Below are 24,902 nucleotides of genomic sequence, written 5' to 3' on the forward strand. Positions count from 1 at the left end.
TGTGCAAGCATCATTATTTTGAAAATTTCTAGAGTCAATTTTGAAATGAGTTCATTTTTTGAGGATTTGACTCTGAATAATTCAGGCCTCTAATTGAGATTAAACGAGAGGGTGTGAGAGAGGGAAAGCGTGTAGAAAGAAATGACAGTGAAAACATGTTGGAATGGAAGAAACATTCAAAAGGGAATCTCGAACTTCTTCCCAGAGTTTCTTAATTCACATTATTTTATCGCTACTAAAACAGAAATTTTCCTCGTCATAAGGTATTACTGTCAAAAATATAACACGACATTAAAAAATGACCAAAGCTTTATTTTTTGGAACACCTTATATAATCTTATTACCAAGACAACTGCCTACGAATGAACATATCTTTTAAAAACATTATCAAATCAGCAGCCGTTCGTATAAAAATACCCAATCTTGCATGATGACGTACATTACCACTCTGACGTCAAATCAACAAGATACATGATTAACCATCATCATTTCAACAACTTAGGTGTCGTCAAAGTGGTACATCTTCACGTACGAATTGGCACGCAAAACGTGTATCTCCTCGTGCTACAAAATCTCATCACATCTCATTGTGTAAGTTATAATTTCGTTTCACGATTAAGAAGAAAAAAAATATCGCGATAAGAAGGAACAAAATTTGGGTACGTTCAATCGAATGAATAATATAAACATGCAAATTTACAAATAAAATCAAACTTTATACACGAATAAAAACAATCTCGGTGATATCGACGCCGTATATGATAAAAACATTAAAATGCACATTCACTGAACAAAAATCACGATCATGTTAACGAACAATACATTGAAAACTATCAACGTTTTCACGACAAAAAAAAAACAAATAAATTACATGAAAAAAAATAACTATTTTGGTAATCGGGCGTAGGAAAAAAATATCGTCTTGAATTCACAGTACAATAATCGGTTCAAAATTATTTCTTTTAAAAAACCTCTCGGGTGTATCACTAAAATAAGTTATAAAATTCTTACAAAGTAAGAATAATAATATAAGAATGAATGAAAACGGGAGGGGGAGATACCAGCAGAGTAGAAAATATCAATACACCAACATAATTCACTTCTCGAGGTGACACTTAGAATAATAAAAGATAATACGCGTAATTAAAAATTGGCTAATCTCGTCCATACATTGAATCAACGTTTCAAGCCCTTTAATAATTGGAGTGATTTTTGCATCAATGGGGCTTTCTTCTTTTTAACTGAAATAAAATCATAACACATATAAATCAGTACAATTGATAAGAAAATCTATTCGCAACAGATGCACACAATACACCTACCCAATTGATTCCTCGGAGACGCTAAAGTAACTGCCTGAGGAGCATTCAAGCTCTCTTGAGCTAATCGTTCTTTCACCGACTGCCCACCAGGTGCTGAAGGTGATAGAGAACTTTTTGGTGATGATTTCTTGACTGAACAATTAGCAGTACCGTGTTTAGCCTTTAAAATAAAACGAAACAGACTCAGCAATCGGGAAACATAGAGCAATTTATACTCATAAACTTCATCATCGAATGAATTTAATTTACCTGACTTCTAGCCACATTTCTAGGAGGTTTAACGTGCGTATCTAAATATGCCAGTTTCGTCTTACGAACTGGTGCTGAGTTAGCCATTGACTGCGAAATGTTCTCTGTTAACGATTGTAACTTTTCTTCACGTTCATCGACGCATCTCTGAAAACAGTGTTAAGGTTGTTGATAATTAATATCGAAATCGATTTTATTGTAGGACGTAGAACAAGGTCACATCATTGATTCACAGGATATCATCGAAGGTGAATCGATGGATAACTTACGTCTCTAGGAGGAAAAACCCGAGTCAAAATAATATTAAAAAATAAAAACCCAAAGAAACAAACAAATAAAATCGGAAATCCCCCCCCCCCCCACCAACCCCAACGCCAAAAAATAAAAAAGCGCTCATAGCACAAAAGAAAGAAACCGATTATACATATCAAAATTATGGGACAAAGAATAATAATTTTCTTCTTTCTTGAAAAGATACAAATCAAAACATTACGATTACGAAATACTTTTCATCATTTCAACAAGCTTTTGTACTTTGCCCCTCTCCCCATCTGATTACTCAAAATCACACCACGTCAAGTTATATAATTTTGTTGTCTTTCTATTTGCTCTTCATCATTTTCCAGAGACTGTTTTAATTACACAAAGATGATAATCGCCAGTCAATTATTCGAGTTAAAATTAAATTTTTCCATCGGTTATCAGCGTTAATAACTGGTACGAAGGCTAAAGTTGAACTTGAACGGATAATCTATCAGTTTAAAGGCGTGAAATTTGAAATTCAAAATTAATAGGTGACGATAACGACGATACTGGCTGATTAAATCAGCGAGAGAGAAAACTAGTTAAACGAGACGCAGATATACATAATATACAGATATTCCATACAGTACTTTCACTTGTGATAAACTCACCATATATACATCTCTCCATGATTCAAGCTCCAGTCTTTTGGCACGACTAAAATGTTTTTTCACGTGGTACGCCCATAGTTCGTCGGTCTCGCCGATTAAATAAGGATTATAATGTTCAAATCTACCTAACTGTTCAGCAGTAACTTTTTCTAAAATGGGTTTTAAAACATCGAATGGAACACCTCCAGTGAACTCGAGACCTACAAAACAAAAATTGAAATTAGTACATAAAATACATAAATCTAATATTTATCAAGATGAGATTTTCAAAAGGAGAGTAATACGTACTATCGAAATTATCCTGTAGTATTCTAACGCACAATTCGAAAAGAGTTGGAAATTTAACGCTGATTCTGCTTTTACAGCCGGAAAATACTTTGGTTCTGTAAGTTGAAAAATTAAATCAATCTCAAGATGCTCATACATAATTCAGGAAAATCAAATCGAATATTGATTTGATAAGAACCTCTGATTCTTTGTCGTTGTCATCGAATTTAGAGCTTCCTCTTCGGATATTTCCTTTAACCTGAGGTTGCTTCGTTGACGTATTATATCATCTTTCGTAATACAGGTATCAGCTTTTAATTTCTCTAGATCGAGATCATCTAATGGTTCTAGTTTTACGCTATTTGATAAAACATCGAACTGAAAGATAAGATACAAATTAATTCTCCGTCATTAGAAATGAATGAAAAACAAATACGCGTGCCACTATATGCCAATACTTACATCACTTCCACTATTCAGAGGTGAAGCAGGAGAGCTTTGAATACTACTGGAATATTTCGAAGGAGTATCTCTTTTCTTGGCAGGTGAGACAGCCAGCGGAATACCAAGTAACGCAGCACCGAAATCATCGTCTAAAAATACGGTAATAGAAATTAGAACATGGTCCAATATTGGAGAACTCTTCGTTATTCGCTCAAATATAAAGCTCACCGGTATGATTCGTAGGCGAACCGTTGTAATCGTCGCTATCGGAATCGTGATTATTAACGTAGCTTACACTGGGCTCCTTGGACGAATACTTCGAACTGGATTTATGACTCTCTTTTCGCGAACTTTTACTAGATTTTTTATCACTATCGTGCGAACTTTTTGACGAATCTTTTTTCTTATCGCTTCGTTCGCGGTATTTTTCCGAGTCTGATTTGGAATCGTGTTTCTTCTCAGTATGGGAGCTTTTCGATGAATGATGTCGATGATGATTCTTATCGTCTTTATGTTTACTCGACTTATGCTTCTTGTCATGTTCTTTTTCTTTTTTCGTCACATTGTTCTCGTCCGGCTTCTCTTTCTTTTTCTTCTTATCGTTATCACGATGCTTGTCTTCGACTTTGATTGATTTACGCGAGCTTTCTTTATCAACACGAGGTTCGTCTAGCCCATTTTCATCTTCGTAATCGCTACTGGGTTCCACTTTAACGTATTTCTCCTTTCTTTCGTGTTTATCTTTATCGTGCGAATGTTTCCTTTTCCTATCGTGGCTCGAATCTTTACCATTTTGAACTTTATCCTTGGAAGATTTAGGCTTCGACTCTTTGATTGGTTTTTCATCATCTGATTTAATTTTTTTACTGGATTTAACAACATTGGAACTATATTCGCTACCAGGCGATTGATTATCTGAATGTGAATCTGCATCACTCCGTTTACGCGAAGCCAATTCTTCTTCGTGGACTTGTTTCTTCGCTATAGCTTTCCATTTACCCACGAGTAAACTAGCTTCGTCTCCGACCGTACCTTGACATTTGCGTAAAGCATTGATCGTCTTTCCAACGCCGGTTTTCTCCAATTCTTCTAATTTTATAGGCAATTTGGATAGTTTGCGGACATAATGCAGTACCTGCGGAAAAAAATCGCGACCTTAATTAACCCGCATAAATCATTAAGTATCAAATATGGCGCATCATACGTCGAACAACCGTCAAAATTGACATTACGTAATTTTTGGTCATTGAGAAAATTATCGTACTTACTCGTTGTGCGTCTCTGTCAGGAGGATTAACAAGCTGTATACTATTTTGGTAACGTTCGATGGTCTTTATTAGATCATTACGCGACGACGAATCCATTTTACAATAATAGCACGATATTTAGGTTAAAATTCGATACGATTACACCTCGTATCCATATCCCGCGAACTACTGCCACACATACATTTATCATATCGAAAGCAAACAAGATTCACATTCCCATCAATGAACCACGAATTATAATAGAGTACAGCCATTCCATAAAAAAAATCACCAAAAACTAGAATGGATCAGCTGATCGACATTTTAAAATTTAAAAATTCACATCGTACGCGTAAAATTCAGGCAGTATAGAAACATTTTCGTAATTACCGTTGATATGGGGCGAAATTACCGTGTGTAATACTTGGCAACGTCACAAACACTTTTCAAAACAAACACAATCTAATCAGTAAAATTTTTTGATTTTTAAAAATTTTTTTAAATTATTAATTTATATGCATGCAGTTGAATTGATGCATGTTAATTATTCATTTTATCGAATAAAAATTGAAATACATTAGTAAAAGTGGTAATATAAATGTGAATTCCCACAACTGATCATTTCTCAGGACCATTCGCTGATTTCCGAGGGAATAATCCGAGGTAAGAGAGCATATTAGAGTTTCGACATTGAAATTGAAAGTATTCTATTGCTATTGCATAATATTTCACTTATTATATATTTAAGTGGTCAGATGGTACATCATTACCGTCCGTTTGAAGTTTTATTTTCGTACGCCTATATTTTTTTCTATTTGAATCCAGCATATTATTATGAAACTTGGACGAACAAATTGTTTGTACATTACAATACAACGTGATTCAATTTCATGTTACGATGGCGGTAGGATAGGATAAGAATAGATCAACCGGTGTATGATATAATAACCAAAAATATGTAAATTACGTTGCATATACACAAAAAATTAGGCGTGATCATTAGGACTAATAAGGGAAAAATTGTGCTTCTTATTTCCTTCCCGGGTTGGCAGCAATTTTTTATTACCTACTTATTCTATCGAGCGCCAAGTTTTTAGAACAATCTCCGCATTCTATCGTAACCTTACATTTATTCCGATTGATAACTTGTAAGAGTTATCTCGACGTCAATACTTTCAATTACTTTCATCTACCATAGGAGGTTGGATATACTTTCGTCACATTTTATTCTTTATCTTTGCCTATACTATTTAACCCAACAATTATTACTCCATTACGAGTATTGGCAGAACAACGTACGATCGCGAATTGCGAACAATACGAAAATAAATTTACCTCTAGCGTTACCAATTATTACACCGTAATTGTACATATTTTTCGAAGGTGTACGTTAGACGAACTATTAAATAACCATAAATTTAACACGCTGTAAAATGAAAATACCTAAAACGAACAATATGGTAAGAAGAGATTTAGGGAGTTTTACAATACCATGAAATATTCCATAATTTACGACCTTTTTTATTCAAAACTGAAGTCTCGTCGTCGTCGTTCTTTAAGCCGCGCATTTTTCTTAATAATTACCGGTTTTGTGAGATAATTCGTGGAAGGGTTAAACAGAAATTTATCTCAGAGCATGTCATTTACCTAATCCATCTTCTGACGTTTGATGGCGAAGGATGCACATTATTTTTGATTCAGGATCGGGATTTGGTGCCTTTGGTGTAGTCCTTGATTATATGTATATTACTTCGTAAGAAGATAATGATAGGTGCCGTTCAAATACTATACCTGAGCTGACCTTTATTTTTTTTTTTAGTGGTTTATTGTCTACATAAAAACACTTTTTTCATTCATGTTCGCTTACACAAGAACTCTGGTTGAAATCAAACATTGCTAGATGGAAAATACGTATGAGCTTGTAAAAAAATCTAAAATTGCTCCTCGAAATTCATTACCTAAATTTGAAAAAATTATAGCTCCATAAATTCGAAATAAAAGTAAAAAAAAAATTGAAAACATTTTCGAGCCTGTTTATTATGACTTGTCACACTATCCGCAGTGGAGTTTTTTCGTCGAATCAAAAAATTTGGTCAAAATTTTGAACTCAGTAGGCACAAATTTTTTTCCATCTTCGATCATACTCGAAAATGAACTTGAGGGAAAAAAGAATTTGGAAAAGCGGTTTGCAGAATACGCAAGACTCGCACCGACCTCCCCCCCCCCCCCCAATAAAAAACAACTTTAGTAGGTAACCAAAAAAGCTCCAAGTGGAACAAAACTATTTTGCAAATTTTTGAAGAAAAAGCGAGGTTCTGTAACAACTTTGGACAACAAATGTGAGAATTTTTGCAATTTCTGATTAAAAAAAAGTGTCATATTCGTAACAATTTTTGAAAAAGAATAAGACTTTTCGGAATTTAAAACAAAATATGTTTTGTAGCAATTTTTAGCAGCAAACGAGACTTAAAATAGTTTTTAGCGAAAGATTCTCAACAATTTTTGGCGAAAAAGCAATACTTTTTCGCAATTTTGCTAAAAAGCGGTACTATAATTTTTCACAATAAATTGTCAAAACGCAAGATGTCAACAGTTTTTGCAAAAAGCATGATTTTTTGGAAACTTTTTGCAAAAACCGATACTTTTTAGCAATTTTTGATAAAAAAGCGAAATTTTTGGGTAATTTTATTTTTAAAGTAAAACTTAAGTACTTTAGCGTAGCAATTTTGATAAAAAGCGAGAATTTTGTTAAAAAGAAGGACCTTGATGATAATTTTAGCAAAAAAGCAAGAGTCTTTTTGGCAATTATTTACAAAAAAGTGATTATGTATTTTCAATTTAGCAATTTTTTCATCAAAACGGTTGAGACCATTTTGAAATTTTTCGATAAAAGCCGAGATTTTTCGGCATTGAAATCAAAACTTCACTACTTATTAGGTATCACTTTTTCTGCACACATTCAAAGAATTTTCAGCTGAAAGTTGAGTCATATTTTCTGGAAAAGTGCCATGCGACCTATCAAAATTAGTTATGAACAATTTCAGGAAGAATAAAAAAATTGTTATCAAATTTTTTTGGTAATTTTTGGAAAATTGCGGCAATAAATATTTGATTGGTTTGTGTAAACTATCGAAGAAGAGGAATGCAACCTAACTGAAATAACAGAAGAATTGCTATGAATTTGCTTTGGACATTCTTGGAAAATTACGGTTACGTACCTATATGTATAAAGATTTGATCAGTTTTCGTGAACTATCGAAGAAGAAATCTGCGCCTATCAAAGTAGATTGACTGCCGAAATTTCGACAAAGATCTTTAAAATTTGACTGTGGCCTATATTGTGCATGCAGTTTTTCGGGAATCAGTTCATTGGACATCGCCCATTCTTTTTTTTCCTTTTCATTTCATTTACATTTTCATGGTATGGTGACAGAGAAACAAAACAGTAAAAAATCAGCAGATGAAGTGATAATATGGAAGAAACCACTCTCACCAAGTCGCGTAAATAGCAGACCTTTTAGACTCATTCATAAGAAACATTTTTTTCCAAGGTAGAGTGAGGTAATTGCAAAGCACTATTTGATTAGTGACACTTTGAGAGGCGGGCGCTGTGAGAAGACTATTGCACGGATGCGGTCCACAAATCGTGGAGAGAATTGCAATTTGAAAATTTGAAAATCGACTTTTGCATTTACCCCATGTTGGGGTAAATGCAAAAGTGGGCGATATTTTTTTTATTTTTTTGCATTTTCAACACACTCACTGTATTCTACGTGTAACTTTTCCACTTCCCAAAAAAATTTTAGGGGAGTGAAAAAATGTTGAAAATTTTTTTTTAAAAAACTCGCTAAAATGAACTAAAAATCAACTATTGATCATTTCTGATATTTTTTATATAAAAAACTCAACATAGAAATACATTTTTCGTCAAATATATTAGTAAAACATTGAAAAGGAGCAATAATTTAAAAATTCAGTGAAACTGTTAAATCACTTATTTAACGTGTAACAAACTCATCATGTGACCGTGGAAGTTTATTTTTTTTGTAATTTCGAACCATTTTCAAGTTATTTAGGGCAAAAAAATATTTGTGGTAAGTGCAAACATTTTTTTAACAAAATCGTTTTTGCAATTACCCCGAGTCGATTTTTTCTGGGGTAATTGCAAAAACGCAATTTACGGCCAACCTGAAAAAAATTTTCAAATTGCGATATCTTACCTTAAACTTTGACCCTTCATGACCCTAAATCGTGAAAATTCCAGATAAATCGACAGTTTTTTCCATTTCACGTGCATTTTTTAAAAAAAAACACCTCTCACTCTACTTATGAGTGGTTTCAACATGCTTTGATAAAAGTGTTTGCTACGGAGCGACAAGTTGAACCCCGCGAGTTGTAACCAGATGAATATGTCGGTAAAGGTTGTTGCTTCGACACCCCCTAGTTGGCACAACCAGAAAATTGATATTTGTTTGCAAGAGGTCACAATTTTGCAATTACCTCGTTTTTGCAATTACCCCGTTTTTGCAATTACCCCACTCTACCTTACCTGTTTTTTTTTCTTTTTGTTCACTGAGTCCATTGTGCGTTGGTTCCTTTTTCATATGTGGGCCAGGCACTCACACACACTCTATTTCATTAGCTGGCATTGGGCTCGGACACACCACTACAAAAGCAGCTTCAGTAAAGCACCATCTTTCACCCGACGGTCGACGCCCGCAAAGCAAACTACTTCGACTTTGCTGGATGTCCTGCGATTGCAGCACGGCAATGCGGTTAGATGTCTTATAGCCAATATTTAACATTTGATGGGTTTATCTTCTTACGAAGTAATATATGTATAATCAAGGGGTGTAGTTAATAGTGAAATGTAGATTCTTGTTTGCGTTTAAAAAATTATTTATTCGTGAGAGTGAACGAATAGGTAGGTACTTGTGTTCGGTTAAAAATAACTTTGTGTGTAAACGTAAGTACCGAAGTTGAAAATTTAAATATTTATTCTATTTTTCTCTGGTAATTAGACAAAGTAATTGTAAAACTCGAAGTATTTTTCATCCAATTTTTTTCTGTATGTGGAATACGACAAAAAATTAGTTAAATGTTTGCTTGTTTGGTGTACGACATAGAATTGAAATATGGCTGGGGGCCAATATATAATTTGTTTGGAAACTAAATCGACAATTTTGGCAATAATATTACTATTTTTGTGTAAATTAGCATAAAGGTAAGTCTGGCGTTCAAATTATCATCAGTGAACGAACAAAACAAATTTTATAGTGATGAAATTCAAAAAAAAAAAAAAAAAAAAAATGAAAATAAATACACCAAAAAATGGCAAAGTGCTAAAAATTTTCAATAGAATGTTGAAATTAGGTTACTCACCACTTTCATCGAGACGAGTTTGTACGTTTTGTTCTTCAAATCTGTAGACTTCTGTAACTTGTCGAAGCTTCAAATGTTTTTATATTCCTCCAAGATTTGCTTTTCAAAATCTGACATTTTTTGAAACACAAGTATAACAACCTGTAACACAAAGCATTGTATTATGTTAGAACTACTCGTATTTTGAAAATAGTAATACAGGATCTTCATGGAAAATTTTTAATGACGTAAAAATTGATATTATCTAACGTAACTCTCTCGTCTCTTCAGTCACAATCTAAAGTAAATTACCTCGTAAGCGATTCTTGTTTCAATTATCATTCTGTTCTGAGATAAAAGCATTAAAATTTGGCTTTGAAAACCATAACTAGAATGCAAGAAGGTAATGCCATTGATTTAACACCATTGTTCATGCACATGAAACAATAACACTAATAGAATAAAGTGCGATTTTTTATTCAAATTTATTTTTAACAGAGATGGGATGATTCAGTCAGCGATACAGATTTGGTCTCACTATTTTCTACGATTCTTCAATATTTCTTTCTTGTTTGAATTTAAACTTGAGAGACACTAGACTGAAGTAATGTGAGATGTTTTTTATTTTCATACTTTCGTATTCGAAATTTCACCCACCACCCCCTTCGGTCCCGATCATTTAAACAGATTCTATGAATGAAAGGTCCCGAACGTTGAAAATTTATTAACGAGAAGTCTTAACTAAGTAAAGAAAACTCCTGTTTCTGAGCTGGGATTTTTTCAAAAAAAAAAAGCTCCTGATTCAGGTTTTAAAAATGTTTTTCATCAACAAATTTCAAAATAAGTACTATACCTTCCCTCCTCATCATGTGGACAAATTTTCAAGTTAATTCGTCCTCAACTCACCCCTCACGGCCTCGCTACCTTCAAAATTGAGAGCTGAGGTGAGAGGAGAGTGAATCGAGAGCTCGAATTCAAAAAATGAATTTATATTCGAACTTAGCACTAAATGTTACACCATGTTTTCGAGTTTTTAAAAAGGTGAGGGGTAATGAATAGTCTTATCCAAAAAATAAATGGATACTCAGACTCAGCATATTTTAAAACCTGACAAACTTTATTGATATTTTGACAGAATTCAACTGGATTTTGTTGGCGAGAGGGGGGAGGAGAGCTCAACTGCTCAACCATACATGTGCCACATCATTTTCATTAAAAAAAATTTCTACTCGAGAAATGTTGTACACTCTTTTCCCGGAGTGGTGAGATCCCATTTTGGAAATTTGTACCAACTCTTTTTTAAATGTCGAACTTACACTGTGTAAATTCAACTCTGAGCATTTTAAATTTCGATTATTGATTTTGAATCGCTCATTTATTCTCTTTAAAACTGATTTATTCCATAAAGTAGAATATTGAGTCCCCCCCCCACCCTTCATTATAGAGTCTGTACTCTGTATATATGTTAGGTACCAAGTCCGAAATTGTACAATTCGGGGTTGGTACAGCCAATTTTGTACCATCTCCGAAGTGTCCGGACCAAGCGTGAATATTACTTTTTCATCGGACTTGGTTTGTACAATGCCCGGAGGGTCCGGACAGTGTGTTCGACTTGGTACAATTTGTGTTGTGCAAAGTTCGAAATATAGTTTTATAATGAATGAATTCCAATTTTACATCCCTTTATTCCATAAATATTGAACTAAATTAAAGGAAATTTAAAGATGACTCTAAAATACACACCACCAGCAGAACTTTCAGGTGCTGAAATTCATTTGTTGATTTTTGGGGAAATTTTTAAAGATTCAAATATTGCTATGCTCACTTCTCAAAAAAAAAAAAAATAAAAGATCAAATTGAGGTACTTACTAACTAAAATGCTGAAATTTGGTTTTGACTCTCTATTTTTAACTTCTCGAGTCGTTTGGTGGTGGTTTTGATTTTTTTGGGCGGTATTTATGCACAGGCAACTTAGGCAGCTGCCTAGGGCTGCAAATTTTCGGAGGCAGCAAATTTTGAAGCGTTTTCATCTCGATTTTTGCGATTTTTTTTATATTTCTAAATTGTATAAGTATTTAGAGCAAAATTAAAATTTAGCATAAACCTGGATTAGCCATCGATCTTTATGACCTTTTCGATAAATTTTTTCAAAACCATTTTGTATTAGTATTAGTTCAAATCCAAAATTTTTTCAATTTTTTAAAAAATTACTGGAGAAATCTGCTATTAACTCATAAAATTGATAATATGGTAGGTACAAACCAAATTTCAGCCTTTCACGACAATTTGTTAAAATTTTGACTTTGAAAAATCCATAAAAAAATGAATTTGGAATCTAAGTATTAGTGCGTAGTTTTCAAATGAGTAAGGCACGAGAATTTCACGACTAGAGAAGTTGAAAATAGAGAGTAAAAACCAAATTTCAGCATTTTAGTTAGTAAGTATCTCAATTTGATATTTTTTTTTTTTTTTTTTTTTTTGAGAAGTGAGCATAGCAATATTTGAATCTGTAAAAATTTCCCCAAAAATCAACAAATGAATTTCAGCACCTGAAAATTCTGCTGGTGGTGTGTATTTTAGAGTCATCTTTAAATTTCCTCTAATTTGGTTCAATATTTATGGAATAAAGGGATGTAAAATTCGAATTCATTCATTATAAAACTATATTTCGGACTTTGCACAACACAAATTGTACCAAGTCGAACACTTTGTCCGGACCCTCCGGGCATTGTACAAACCAAGTCCGATGAAAAAGTAATATTCACGCTTGGTCCGGACACTTCGGAGATGGTACAAAATTGGCTGTACCAACCCCGAATTGTACAATTTCGGACTTGGTACCTAACATATAAAAAAATCGAACAGAAACTGAGAACCCAACTTCAATTTTGGTTCGAGGTACATAAGGTGAAATAGTCCTTTCTCTTACAGGCTAAATTCGAAATGTGGCAAACGTCACGGAAATGCTCGGATTGTCTTATGTGTGAATCATAGAACGATTTTTCATTCAAAATTTGCTTGAAGCATCACTTCTGTACTTGATGTTCCTAATCGCGAATCGTAGACTAGTCTTTCGAATCACGATTCTTTTTAATGTAAAACCGCATTCTAAAGAATTCGATTCGCGAAAATTGAAAAAGCACCCCATCTCTGATTTCAGGTATTCGTGAATTCTGACGTGTTATTAAGAATTACAAAAGTTACTTTTAATTAACTCGTATTTTCATCAGCCAACGAATGTGACAAAAAAATCGTACATGGAGAAAACGGTGAAAAACTCGACCGAACCGAAGCCTGGTGAGTTATCTCAACACTGGCACTGCCGACTCCAACTCTAAAAATTTGTTGTCATTATGAAAACAGATGATTTGATTTTCCATGTTCACAGGATCAAACCTAAAACGACCTCGAAGACCCGAACAATGGAAACAAAACCGTTTAAAATCGTCGCGAGTCAGCGGAGAATCCTACGAGGCGAGAAACGGGACCATCGTTGGCGAGAAACGATTCCGAGCCATCGATAAATGCTGCAATTTCGAATGCGCCAAAAAAGTAGACACGTCTAGCCAGCAGTATTTATTCGAAGACTTCTGGAAACGTGGTAAAAGCAAACAAATCCAAGATCTCAATTTAGCCTCGTGTCTGAGGTGGACAGCTGTAAAACGACGACGAACTAACGCGATCAACAGAAATCGTCAAAACCAGTGGCAGTATTTTATTCGTCTAGGAGCCGCCGATGTGCGTGTTTGTCGCAAATTCGTCGCAAATTTATACCAAGTCAGTGAGAAAAGACTTCGCATTATACAACTGAAAATTACCAGAGGCGAAACTTCGTTTCAAGAGAATAGAGGTCGTCATACGAATCGACCCCATCGAACACCTGAAAATGCATTGCTTTTGATGAAAGAACACTTCACTTCAGCATCTCAGAGCGATTCGTTCTACATTACTTCTAAAAAAGGCGGGTCGAGGCTCGACTATCAAAAGCTTTACGATTCGTTTAGTCAGTATTACGAAGGAAGGACTCAAACAGCGTTATCAATATCGAGCAGAATGTATAAAACTTTGTTTCGTAAAAATACCGAATTCATGCTCTCTCCAAATACTGCCAACGTTTATCTGAGCGACGAATCCGTCGAAGTTGTGGCGTTGCCGATGGATGATTCGCTGATATTTAATGGTGGATTAAACGACGGAGTAAGTGCTAATGGATTGCTGGATGGAAACCATCCCCATCAACAGTCATCGTTATTTGCTCATAGATCGTTTGATGAAAGCTGCAATGATCAACAGACGTCTTTACTCGATGATAGTCATCAATTAGCTTTACTCAGTGATGGATCGCTCCATGAAAGACACCTTAATCAACATCCATCATTACTCGCTGAAGTATTGCAGAATGGGAGCAACAGATCGTCAGGTGCTGATAGATCGCTAGATCAAAATTACTATTATCAACAACAACCCTCGTCATCCGTTGCTGCTGTCGAATATCCTCCACTTGAAGAAACTAGCGATCATCATAACCCATCGTTAGCTGCGGATGAAAGGTGGGATCCTCTCAAAGCTCACGAAAATGGTTGCTCAACATTACTTCAAAATGGATTACCTGATTCAGGCGAAATCAACGACGAAAATACCCCTACCGAGGTACAATTTCAACCGATGAACAGTTGCTGCGTTCAGAAATGTTACCAGAAATTCGAAGCGTCTAGTCAGAAATATCTGTTCGCCGAATACCGCAACCTTGGAAAAAGTAAACAGATCCAAGATTTATACTTAGCATCGTGCCTTAAAAAGATAGATGTCAAGACCCACCTGACGGATGCGAAGAAACTACAACGCCAAAGGTGGCATGTTTTCCTTAAAGTCGGATCTGTCAATGTACGAGTATGTCTATCGTTTTTGAAAAATCTATACCAAGTCTCGGATAAAAGGATACGAGTAATACAAAGCAGAATATTACGAGGTGACACTTCTTTCTTAGAGACGAGAGGTCGTGGCAAAAAAAATCCACGAAGTTTACCACCAAAAGTAGTTCCTCTGATGAAAGACCATCTTTCGTCGATACCTCATTACGAATCGAGTTCTCCTGCTCGATGTAAATACTTCGAAAACCCGGATCTCAACCTGAAAAGGATTTACAAAGCGTTCTGCGAATATTACAAAGAAAATACCGGTAATACTTTAACACTGAAATTCGCCAAGTACTCGGAACTCTTTCACATCCATTCGGAGATCAAATTATCACCACCTGATGCCAACTACTGTGATACATGCGCTTCTTTTAAATCTTCAGTTTCATTAATGGAAAATGTACCGACTGCCCAGATGGCTCACGAAGATTTCCGCAACATGCATATCGAATTGAGGAACCGTCTTTTGACAGAAGCTAAAAAAGGTGAAATCTTGATGATCGAATTCGATTACATTCCGAATATCTGCGTTCCTCGGTTAAACTCGACTCAAGAAATATACCAGCAATTGACTTGGGTCCACGGATTTAATGTCCACAATCACTGCGACGATTCCTCCTACATGTATTTGTTTCCCGAAAGCAAAGCTGTCAAGAACGCCGACTCCGTTATAAGTTTTATATATGCTACGATTCAGCCTATTTTGGAATCACAGCACAGCTATCGAAGAGTCGTATTGTTATCCAACGATTGCGACGGTCAAAACAAACACATGTCCGTGGTGCAATTCTGTACGTGGATGTCTGTCATTCATCAAATACCATTTCAACAAATTTTCCCCGTTGAAGGCCACTCGTCGAACATTTGTAGCCAGAATTACGACTTGTTTCGTCTAAAGAATCAAAAAAGAACGAGACTGATCGACGTGAAACCTATTTTGGAAGACATGGTGTCTGCTAGAACGCATCCTTCGCCATTTCTCGTTTCTTACGACTTGGCGATAATGGATCGTTGGACGGAAGCGTTTACCGGCTACTTCTCGGCACAACCGAAAAACGACAATCGGCGGAAGTTTTTTATACAGAGTTACATGCAATTGAAGTACATCGGCGGTAAAGTTTACGGAAATACGACTTATTACGATAATTCGGAGTTGTGGGTAGAATTTACCTATATTCTGAAGCACATCGATATTAGAAATATCACCTTGCGATCGTCTATTCCTCCTGGAGTTGATCCCGCCAAAAGAAAAAACGTGTTTTCCCTTTTTTGCTTTTTGACCAGCGAGGAGATCATCAAATTTCAAGAATCGTTCAGCGTGTAGCTTTGAAAAAATGGATGTTTTATTTTAATTTCGACTTAGTTCTGTTCGTGATATTATTACTCTGAGATATATTTACTCGTGAATTTTAAATACTTACAATGCACGAGCTTTTTGTTTTGTATTCCTGTTGTTTGTTTAATGATTTACATATAAATTTTCTACTTTCCTAAATTGATGCATTTTTTCTTCTGTTGACAATTTTTTCTCCTAAAAATCATCAGCGTAGCTTCTTAAATAAAAAAATAAAAAAATCAAGCCAAAAAATCCAATTAAATATGAAGAAAATCCAGGCGACTTGAACAAAAATCGAAAAATTATCCCAACTTGGCCATTAAATTCCAAAAAAAAAGGTTGAAATTTTCTTTCACTTCGTACAAATAATTTTTAAAGTGACAAAAACAAAAGAAAAATTCCAAAAACTACACGAAAAATGATCAAAATAATATTTTTAATAAAATGAGGTAAAATCCAAGTTCAAAATACGTACCTAAAAACAAAAAAGCAAAAGAAAACGAAAATTGATCAGAAAACACTATTTCTAGAATCTCTGAAAATTCAAAAAAAAAAAACAAAACAAAACAAAACAAAACACAAACAAACTAATTTGTGAATTTTTATCAAATTTCAACAGAACATCTTGAAAAAACATGAACCTATGTATTTTCATAAAATGTAAATACTTTGTACAGTATTTTGACACCCTTCTAAAAAGTATTCATCGGAGCACGAAAAGCATAATTCTAGCCCCTTTTCTTGAGTTTTATTTCATCAGCAACCTTTTAACAACCACAGAAAAAAATTTAGAATTAGGAATAAAAAATTTAATACGCACTAATTTAACACTTTGAAAAAATCTTGATATTTTTGCAAAAATTTCCAAACTTGCCAATCTTTAAAAAGTTTTTAAAAAATTTATTAACTTGCAAACGAAATGCTCGTTTTTCACTACTTTTTGACACAGAAATTCTGAAAATCTGTTTTTTCTTCAATGCTGAATTCATGTTTAACATTATTACAAATCAAATCTTGAAGAAGGTGGAGGCAAAGGTGAGACGAAACGTTCACCTTGTCAGGTATCAAAATCAAAAACAGCTAAAAGAAGCATTTTAGGTAGAGGCAAAACTCGAAACTTTCGCATGACATAATTATTGAAATCTCTTCTGACGAGAAAAGTGTTCCAACTGGCAGAAAAATTTTTTAACCGGACAAAGGTAAATCGAAAAAGCATACATACAAAAATACATATGTACATCAAAAGCCAAAATTTCAAAAGCTGAAGTGCAATTGTCGATTTTTAGTGAATTTTTGAAAATCTTAGGGCCAAAAATTGGAAAAATCAAAATTTTACCAAATTCACTAAGAAGTCTGAAATTGGCACGTATCCTATATTCTACGCCCCCCCCCCTCTTCTCCAAAACGATTTGAAACTTTCGAACCGTAAAAAGCAATTCTGAAACTTTCAGCAGACTTTTGAAAGTTGAAATTTTTACAAATTTTTACCCAATGAACTTTTTTTTTAATTTTTTTAATATTATTTCGAGGGATTCATCTAAATAAAGTTTGACAGATAGATTTCTTTGATGAACCTTAGAATGTTTTCCATCTGTTTAATATTGTCAGGAATTGTGGGTTTCCTCTCCCCTCCCTTCCCTAATCTCAATTGAAGTATCAACTCAAAATTATACTATCAAAGATGGATTCAGCTTCAGAATTTTCAAAAACCTCTATTTTAACCATCAACACGACAAATTTGAAAATTTTTGGCTTTACCTTTTTCCTCCCTTCTTTTCTCGTTGGGGAGATATTTTTAATGGCATCTTGAAAAATTGTGTATATCAGTTTAGCCTTCTAAAATTTTTTCAAAGAATCGCATCCCCTCTTAAACGCACACAACATTTCTTCATAGAACGGTATGTACCTTCTCCGGTACCTTAAAATTGTAATCTTTCTATTTTTTTTAATTAAAAAATAAATAAATAGGTAAAAATAATGAACATAACGAAATTTTTTCCTTGAAAATTTGACCATGCGCCGTCAGCCGTCATTAAAAAACAAACGTACGTATAAATAATGAAACTTATCGGACCACATCCAAAATTTAAAAAAAAAAAACTTTTTCACTATCGAGATTTTCGAACAGATATTATCATACATATGAAAAAAAGATACAATATTGTGTAGGTAAGCCCACGATCGACATTTCCTTTTTGTCTACATAATGGTCTTATACAATCGCACCCATTAAATTCGATTATAATTGCAAATGGAACGCACGTTAACGGATCGTTAAGGCTGGGTACTGTTAAGAAAAGGAAAAACTCCAAGTAACGAGCCGTTGAAATTTATTCATTTTTTAAAACTCGAGATCCGCGAGTATGTCAGTTCCGAAAAGTCGCTGCAACTCGCCGGTAGCTCCTAGCTCGCGTTCTTGTGATCGGTAATCGTATTGCAAATTTCCATCAACGTAGGGTATCCAATTCATGGTCGACGTCGACGGTCGTACACCAAATACCGCAAATTACTCACGAGTAAGTGTGTCTGTCTCTATATTTGGTCATTTAAAAATGAGAATGCTACGTACACATCATATACTCGGTTAATTTTAATGGTAAATTTCAATTGTTATAATTATACGACGTTGACTGTACAAATTGTATGGTATTAGATTCGCGGTGTAAGCATCCGATTATTTGTCTGCTTTCTGCCTATAACACGAGAATAATGACAAACGATCCCTGCCCCCCTCCCCGATAGAAATCAAATCGCGGCCTGTAATTAGCATTATTATAGAAAGAAATCCAACACAAATACAATATTACACAATTGACTTCCTTTGCGTGTTAATTTTTGTACTCGATGCAACAGTAGCTAAGCTATAGATAGGTATTATCTATTTAATGGTATTTATGTACCTTTTCACAAGTACGAATCTGTTTATATAAAAGTGTATGGATAAAGTGTTAATGAACTTGCGCGTCCTGCCGATGAATGGAAACGAAACTATAAAATATACGATCAACAATCGACTCGGTGATAAAAGGGGGAAAAATTACAGGAAACGAGCCGACGGCGCTATCAATTTGATATTTGATAATTAATTGAGGTCTATTTCATGGCATTTATCGTTCGAACAAAGCAAAGAAGCAGGGGGGACAGCAGCCGACAGCATTATTCTTATATTCTGATGCAGACCGATCTGCTCTAATAGTACACAATGTGTTTGGGTGTTTGCGCGTGAAAGCTGCATTATGAAAATTTTTCTTTTCACGATAAAATCTCTCTTTTCTCCGCCATCGTAGTATGTGATGCATTTTCTACGCACTTAACGCAACTCGTCGAGATGCATTTTCGCGAATGAACTCGATTCATCTGCGTTTACGTTAGTCGTAAGTCATATGTACTTACATATACTTAATAAGTAATTTATACCAGTTCGGACCGCTTTGTTGTTTCGAGTTCGACATTCGCTCTGTCTGTCATTCTGTCGACAACTCGGTCGGGTATCGCCGTATGTAACGGAATTTTTTCCATCAAATTAAGCGTAAAATTGATCCGTGTGTTGCAGATAATGCGCCTCGTATGTTACGACTTGAGATCGTTATTTTTTTATAACTTCATCCTGTCGGTATGGGTGAACGCCGAATTGTATACCGCCATCGTCGATCTCGAAGGATTGCTCAAAACCGAAGTTATCCTGATAGAAAATCTTAAAAAATATATCTCGTTGCAAGAGCAGAAATTGGAGACGTTGAAAAAGTACGTATAAAAGAAAATAATTATGAGTCTTAGATGTTATAAGAATGATGACATTGATATTGAATGATCGATCTCTTCCTAAAAAATTATCCAAAAAAAACTTTTTTGAAAATAATTTTGAGACTAAATGAATTTTTATTGGCTTATTTTTGGCCAAACCTCAAAAAAATTGATAAGTACCTAGTAAGTACGTTTTAAAAATCACCAACACACGCAAAATTCCAAAATACGAATTTTATTTATAGATGTCAAATTTTGGAAAAATGTTTCAAATTGTAGATTTTTAGTGAACGAATACCATTGGTACCTATACATTGGATTTAAAATAGATACCTATGCGTGGAAAGTTGAGAAATCAATTTGCACCAAAATTGTTGTCACCAAAATAATAATTCCACTAAATCCATACATTTTTGGTCATCATTTAAAAACATTGATAAAACATGGGTCTGATCTAGATCTCTTTTTTAAAAGATCTCTGAATTTAATTATGAACTGAGAATACAAGAAAATCCGAAGATTCGCCAAGGATCCAAAAAGGCTTTTAAAAAAACTGCTGGTTGACAAGAATGTCCCAATTTAAGGAGTCATTTATTTAAAAATTTGAAGCAGAAGAAAAATATTAGGCATCTAAATGAACTAAAATACATGCAAGTACATACATCGCTTAAAGATTGACATGAAAGTTCCAGAAAATGAAATAGTATGTCAAAAAATTATTACAAGTGTTTGAAAAATCGAAAACAAAATTAATTAGGTACCTAGGTAAGTAATCATTAAAAATATTCAACTTCAGAAAGAAATTGCCGACATTATTTTTTTTAAATTCTCCTCTCCAAAGAAAGTTTTAAATCATAGATATGTTTTTGACTTGATGCTCGATCAGACATGATCATCCGGACCAAGTCTTCCGCATGATCCTGACAATGAGCAATCCTGAACTTTACATTGAGATCTTGTCAGGTTTGATTTTCCCGATCAAGTTTTCGGTCTATTGAATAGCCTGTCTGGTTTTTCAAAGTCGTATGAGGTCACTGACCTACCAGTCTAGCCTCCCAATGTCTATCTGTCTGTCTGGTTGGACTCTCAAGGTCATTGATCCTTTTGTCTGACCACTTAAGGTCAGTGACCTACCAGTCTAGCCTCATGGTAGTCTGTCTGCCTTCCCAAGGTTGTATGTCTGCCTGCCTGATCTCTTAAGGTCAGTGACCCATGCGTTCAACTTCCCAAAATCGTCGGTCTTCCTCTCGAACCTCATAAGATCATTGACCCGCGTGTCTGGACTCTCAAGGTCGCTGACCTACCTGTCCAGCCTCTCGAAGTCGTCTTCTGTCTGTCTGGCCTATCAAAGTCATTGACCCATCTGTCTGGTTGCTTGAGGTCAATGACCTACCTGTCTAGCCTCTCATGGCTGTCTGCCTGTCTAACCTCATAAGGTCATAATGTTCTCAAAATAACGTAACCAGGTAAAATTTCTTAAACTAACGCGGAATGATACTTCTACCTACCTAAAATATGTATCACAAAAGAGTCTGGCCGAATAAGTGATGAAGTCGGCCCCCCACTCCGATTTTTTTTCTGATGGGCTCAGGTGATGTCCCTTGCTGAGAAAACATTCTTCAGAAATTTTTGACTGGTGAATTACGAACGATTTCAAGGAATTGAAAACTTTTAGTATATCCCGGAATGGGGAGAGAAGGACTTTTTTGCCGTCTCAATATTAGAGGATGTTCCAAGGTTTATTGAATGTAGGATCAATTTTTCAACTTTTTCATCAGACTTACTTTTCCAGCGTACTTGCTTTCAAAAAATTCGTTGTAGGTAAATACTAGATAAGGTGCCTGCCTACTTAAGGTATTCAGAAATTATTTATGAAAAAGAGAGTAGAAAATGCTTCTGGCTGATCGAAGCGAAGCTGGAATTTTTATTTGAATAATTACCAACTCAGATGGAAAGTTCTAAAAAGTTGACAAATTGAGAATTTTGCAATAACATTTTTCAAAATTCTACAAAAGGAGGATATACGTAAATATAAAAAATTCAAAAAGCAGGCCATCAAGACGTACAAGGAAACAACAGGACTATTAAGCACCCACAATAATTATACCTATCTAATTTTTGTATTTTCAGACGAGTTCAACATTACACCGAAGAGCATGAAAAAGCCAACGCTGATGCTACAGAATACTTGTCCAATCCGATCAACGCATATTTACTCGTCAAACGTCTCACCACTGATTGGGAAGTAACAGAAAAATTCATCGAAGATGATTTATATCAAAGTAAATCCTACATTTTTTCAATTTTTAAAAATCAGTACACATTTTCATAATTTAGTTCACTCTGATTACAAAGTCAGTAAAACTGTTTACCTATATGTATACTTAATGCGACAAACCATCTCTACTTAAACTTAGCCTAAAATTGTAATTCAATTGACCATAGTTCGAAATTACCATTTTGATTCGAACCTATAGCGAGCAATAAATTAATTTTGTTTGAAATAATCTAATAATCTACGTATTTCTCATTTGTTCAGGATTACAAGAAAACATTACCAAAATCAAAGACGAAGTGAAGTTTCCCACAGACGAAGATCTCAGCGGCGCAGCTGCCGCTTTAATCAGGCTTCAAAAGACCTATAACTTGGACACAGAGTCTTTAGCTCGAGGAGAGCTGAACGGTGTAAAATATAGTTCATCTTTATCAAGTAAATAACCTAATAATAATATGACGTTAAATAGGTCCGAAGTTCACATCAAAGTAATTTCTCATTATTTTGCAATTTTCCTCGTAGCTCACGATTGTTTCGAACTAGGACGCCAATCTTACAATAATCAAGACTTCTTTCATACTGTTTTATGGATGAGGGAAGCTTTACGGAGATACGAAGTGGAGAAAAATGAAACCACAGTTCACGAATGGGAAATCTTAGAGTACTTGGCGTATTCCTTGTATATGCAAGGTACCTTCATGATTATTTGTCTTTTTATCAAATCCAGTTTGAAAGAACTATTTCTACATATTTCAATTTTTTTCAATTTAGGTAACGTTGAGGCTGCTCACCAACTCACCGAAGAATTACTAGTGCTGTATCCGAATCATCCTCGAGCTCGAAATAATCTAGATTACTATACATCTGTTCTCGAGAAAGAAGACGAAAACGACGAACGAAAAAAAGGAGACGATGGTGAAATTGTAAATATTTGAATTCTACTCATTTATTCGCACGGTTCTCTTCGTATCGTATTCTCATCAAATTGTATCAAATTTTCAGGAAGAATCAGTCGAAGAACGAACTAAACCTGCTCACAATAACGCTGTGTTCGACAACAGCGAAAGAATGAAGTACGAGATGCTTTGCAGAAGAGATATCCAGTTACCTTTAAACATAAAATCAAAACTCAAGTGTCGATATGTTCATAAGAATAATCCTTATTTAAAGATAGCTCCTTTGAAAGAAGAAGAAGCATACTTGGAACCTAGAATACTCCTTTATAGAGATGTTATATATCCTAATGAGATTGAAATTGTCAAACAACTCGCTCATCCAAGAGTATGTCTTTTTTTCTTCTGGCACTTTTTTTTTCAGTAGGTATTCTGTTTTGTCTTCGAAAATTTTGAAATAATTTGTTGAAATTTCGCTTTGCAGTTGAAACGAGCCACAGTACAAAATCATAAAACCGGTGCCTTAGAGACGGCCAATTATAGAATCAGTAAATCCGCTTGGCTCGGAGAACGTGAACATTTTACGGTTGGTGCGGTCAGACAGCGTGTCTCGGATATCACCTCGTTGACTGTAGAAACAGCTGAAGAACTTCAAGTGGTCAATTACGGTATCGGTGGTCATTACGAACCTCATTTTGATTTCGCTCGGGTTGGTATAGTTCTAAATTGAGAGAAAAAATCAATCTCTGAGAGTAAATCGAGCTAATATTTTTTTTAATGGATTTCAGGCTGAAGAGAAGAACGCTTTCAAATCGTTAGGAACTGGAAACAGAATCGCGACTGTGTTATTCTACGTGAGTAATCGCTTAATACATGCATACTGAAAAATATTTTTTTTACCATTTTATGTGCATGTAATTATCGGTGATGTATGAATTCGGCAGATGAGCGACGTAGCCCAAGGTGGAGCCACCGTCTTCCCTGCACTTGATCTAGCTTTATGGCCGGAAAAAGGAACGGCCGCGTTTTGGATGAATCTACATTCTTCCGGTGCCGGTGATTACCTAACTAGACACGCTGCCTGCCCAGTTTTACAAGGATCCAAATGGGGTACAGTATAACGAATCTTAACTAAAATAAACCAATACTTAAACGACTCCTTAATCGGGTTTGTTTTCATTCCAGTTTCCAACGTCTGGTTACACGAAAAAGGTCAAGAATTTTTACGCCCTTGTGATCCAGCCGATGCGATAACAGCTACCAGTTGACCTAGCTTTTGAAACTTTCGACGTACGTGTAAATTAATATTGAAAAATAAGGGTAATTTTTCAAAACTACAAACAATGAAACTTTCTAGTCGGATTATTTTACTATGTCGCATTTTCATTGCCATTTCGATAATTTTTGCTCCTTTGTTGTTTTTTTAAATTATATTATTGTTATTATGAAGGACCTGGCATTCGAGAGCAATACGTATAATTATTTATATTATTCTATTATTTTGTTTTCTAGATGTTACTGGATATTTTTTATATTTATTTGAAAGGCGATCATTTTTATTAGTACAAAACACAACAATCTTGTTTTTTTAAATCAAATGACAATATTTTTTAGAATACATATCAAAAAAGTATACCTAAGTTATAGAATTTGTACCAGTAAAATTTGTTTGATTTTTGTTCTGAAGTTTTTGTTTCATTCACCTACATGGACCATGGAATAATTTTAAAACATTTTTCTAGGATTTAGAACAGTAAATTTTTCCTATACATATACATAACTTTTTTCTTGATGAGAAGATTTATTTTCAATTTAAAAGCTTGAAACAATGCTTTATGCGATTAGAGGGAGAGTAAGAACTGAGAAGATCATGAAAAAATTGATTCAGATTTCATACTCGTTGAATTTCCGTTAAAATTCAGTTCACCCAAAAT

The 24,902-nt window shown here is 34.7% G+C and overlaps 2 protein-coding genes across 5 annotated transcripts; one reads left to right on the forward strand and one right to left on the reverse strand.

Moving 5' to 3' along the window:
- Positions 1 to 291: 291 nt before the first annotated feature.
- LOC135832967 (transcription elongation factor B polypeptide 3-like) lies at positions 292 to 4,739 on the reverse strand. The gene is made up of 9 exons (XM_065346536.1): positions 4,465 to 4,739; positions 3,425 to 4,331; positions 3,215 to 3,345; positions 2,952 to 3,130; positions 2,774 to 2,868; positions 2,486 to 2,685; positions 1,572 to 1,718; positions 1,323 to 1,482; positions 292 to 1,241 (listed from the first exon to the last, which is right to left on the reverse strand). The coding sequence occupies exons 1-9, from the start codon at positions 4,558 to 4,560 to the stop codon at positions 1,177 to 1,179; spliced, it is 1,980 nt and encodes a 659-aa protein (XP_065202608.1). The 5' UTR covers positions 4,561 to 4,739; the 3' UTR covers positions 292 to 1,176.
- A 149-nt stretch (positions 4,740 to 4,888) lies between these two features.
- LOC135832963 (prolyl 4-hydroxylase subunit alpha-2-like) lies at positions 4,889 to 24,654 on the forward strand. 4 transcript variants are annotated; one of them, XM_065346529.1, is made up of 11 exons: positions 4,929 to 5,106; positions 19,610 to 19,800; positions 21,931 to 22,082; positions 22,340 to 22,510; positions 22,598 to 22,765; positions 22,847 to 22,998; positions 23,078 to 23,356; positions 23,453 to 23,677; positions 23,757 to 23,822; positions 23,913 to 24,078; positions 24,154 to 24,654. In XM_065346529.1, the coding sequence occupies exons 2-11, from the start codon at positions 19,613 to 19,615 to the stop codon at positions 24,234 to 24,236; spliced, it is 1,650 nt and encodes a 549-aa protein (XP_065202601.1). In that variant the 5' UTR covers positions 4,929 to 5,106; positions 19,610 to 19,612; the 3' UTR covers positions 24,237 to 24,654. The 4 variants fall into 4 exon arrangements, with proteins under 4 accessions (XP_065202599.1, XP_065202601.1, XP_065202600.1 ...); XM_065346528.1 differs by lacking the exon at positions 4,929 to 5,106 and adding an exon at positions 18,435 to 18,572; XM_065346530.1 differs by lacking the exon at positions 4,929 to 5,106 and adding an exon at positions 19,253 to 19,430.
- Positions 24,655 to 24,902: the final 248 nt, after the last annotated feature.

Source organism: Planococcus citri, chromosome 1 (genome assembly GCF_950023065.1).
Source record: "Planococcus citri chromosome 1, ihPlaCitr1.1, whole genome shotgun sequence".
In the NCBI taxonomy this organism is placed as follows: Eukaryota; Metazoa; Arthropoda; class Insecta; order Hemiptera; family Pseudococcidae; genus Planococcus; species Planococcus citri.

Coding starts and splice junctions, on each gene's coding strand:
- LOC135832967 (XM_065346536.1), bottom strand. CDS start 4,560: ATGGATTCGTCGTCGCGTAATGATCTAATAAAGACCATCGAACGTTAC. Junction 3,346..3,424: donor TTCGCCTACGAATCATACCG/GTGAGCTTTATA, acceptor CCGTATTTTTAG/ACGATGATTTCGGTGCTGCG. Junction 1,719..2,485: donor CATGGAGAGATGTATATATG/GTGAGTTTATCA, acceptor CACTGTTTTCAG/AGATGCGTCGATGAACGTGA.
- LOC135832963 (XM_065346527.1), top strand. CDS start 13,062: ATGGAGAAAACGGTGAAAAACTCGACCGAACCGAAGCCTG. Junction 13,102..13,192: donor CTCGACCGAACCGAAGCCTG/GTGAGTTATCTC, acceptor CCATGTTCACAG/GATCAAACCTAAAACGACCT.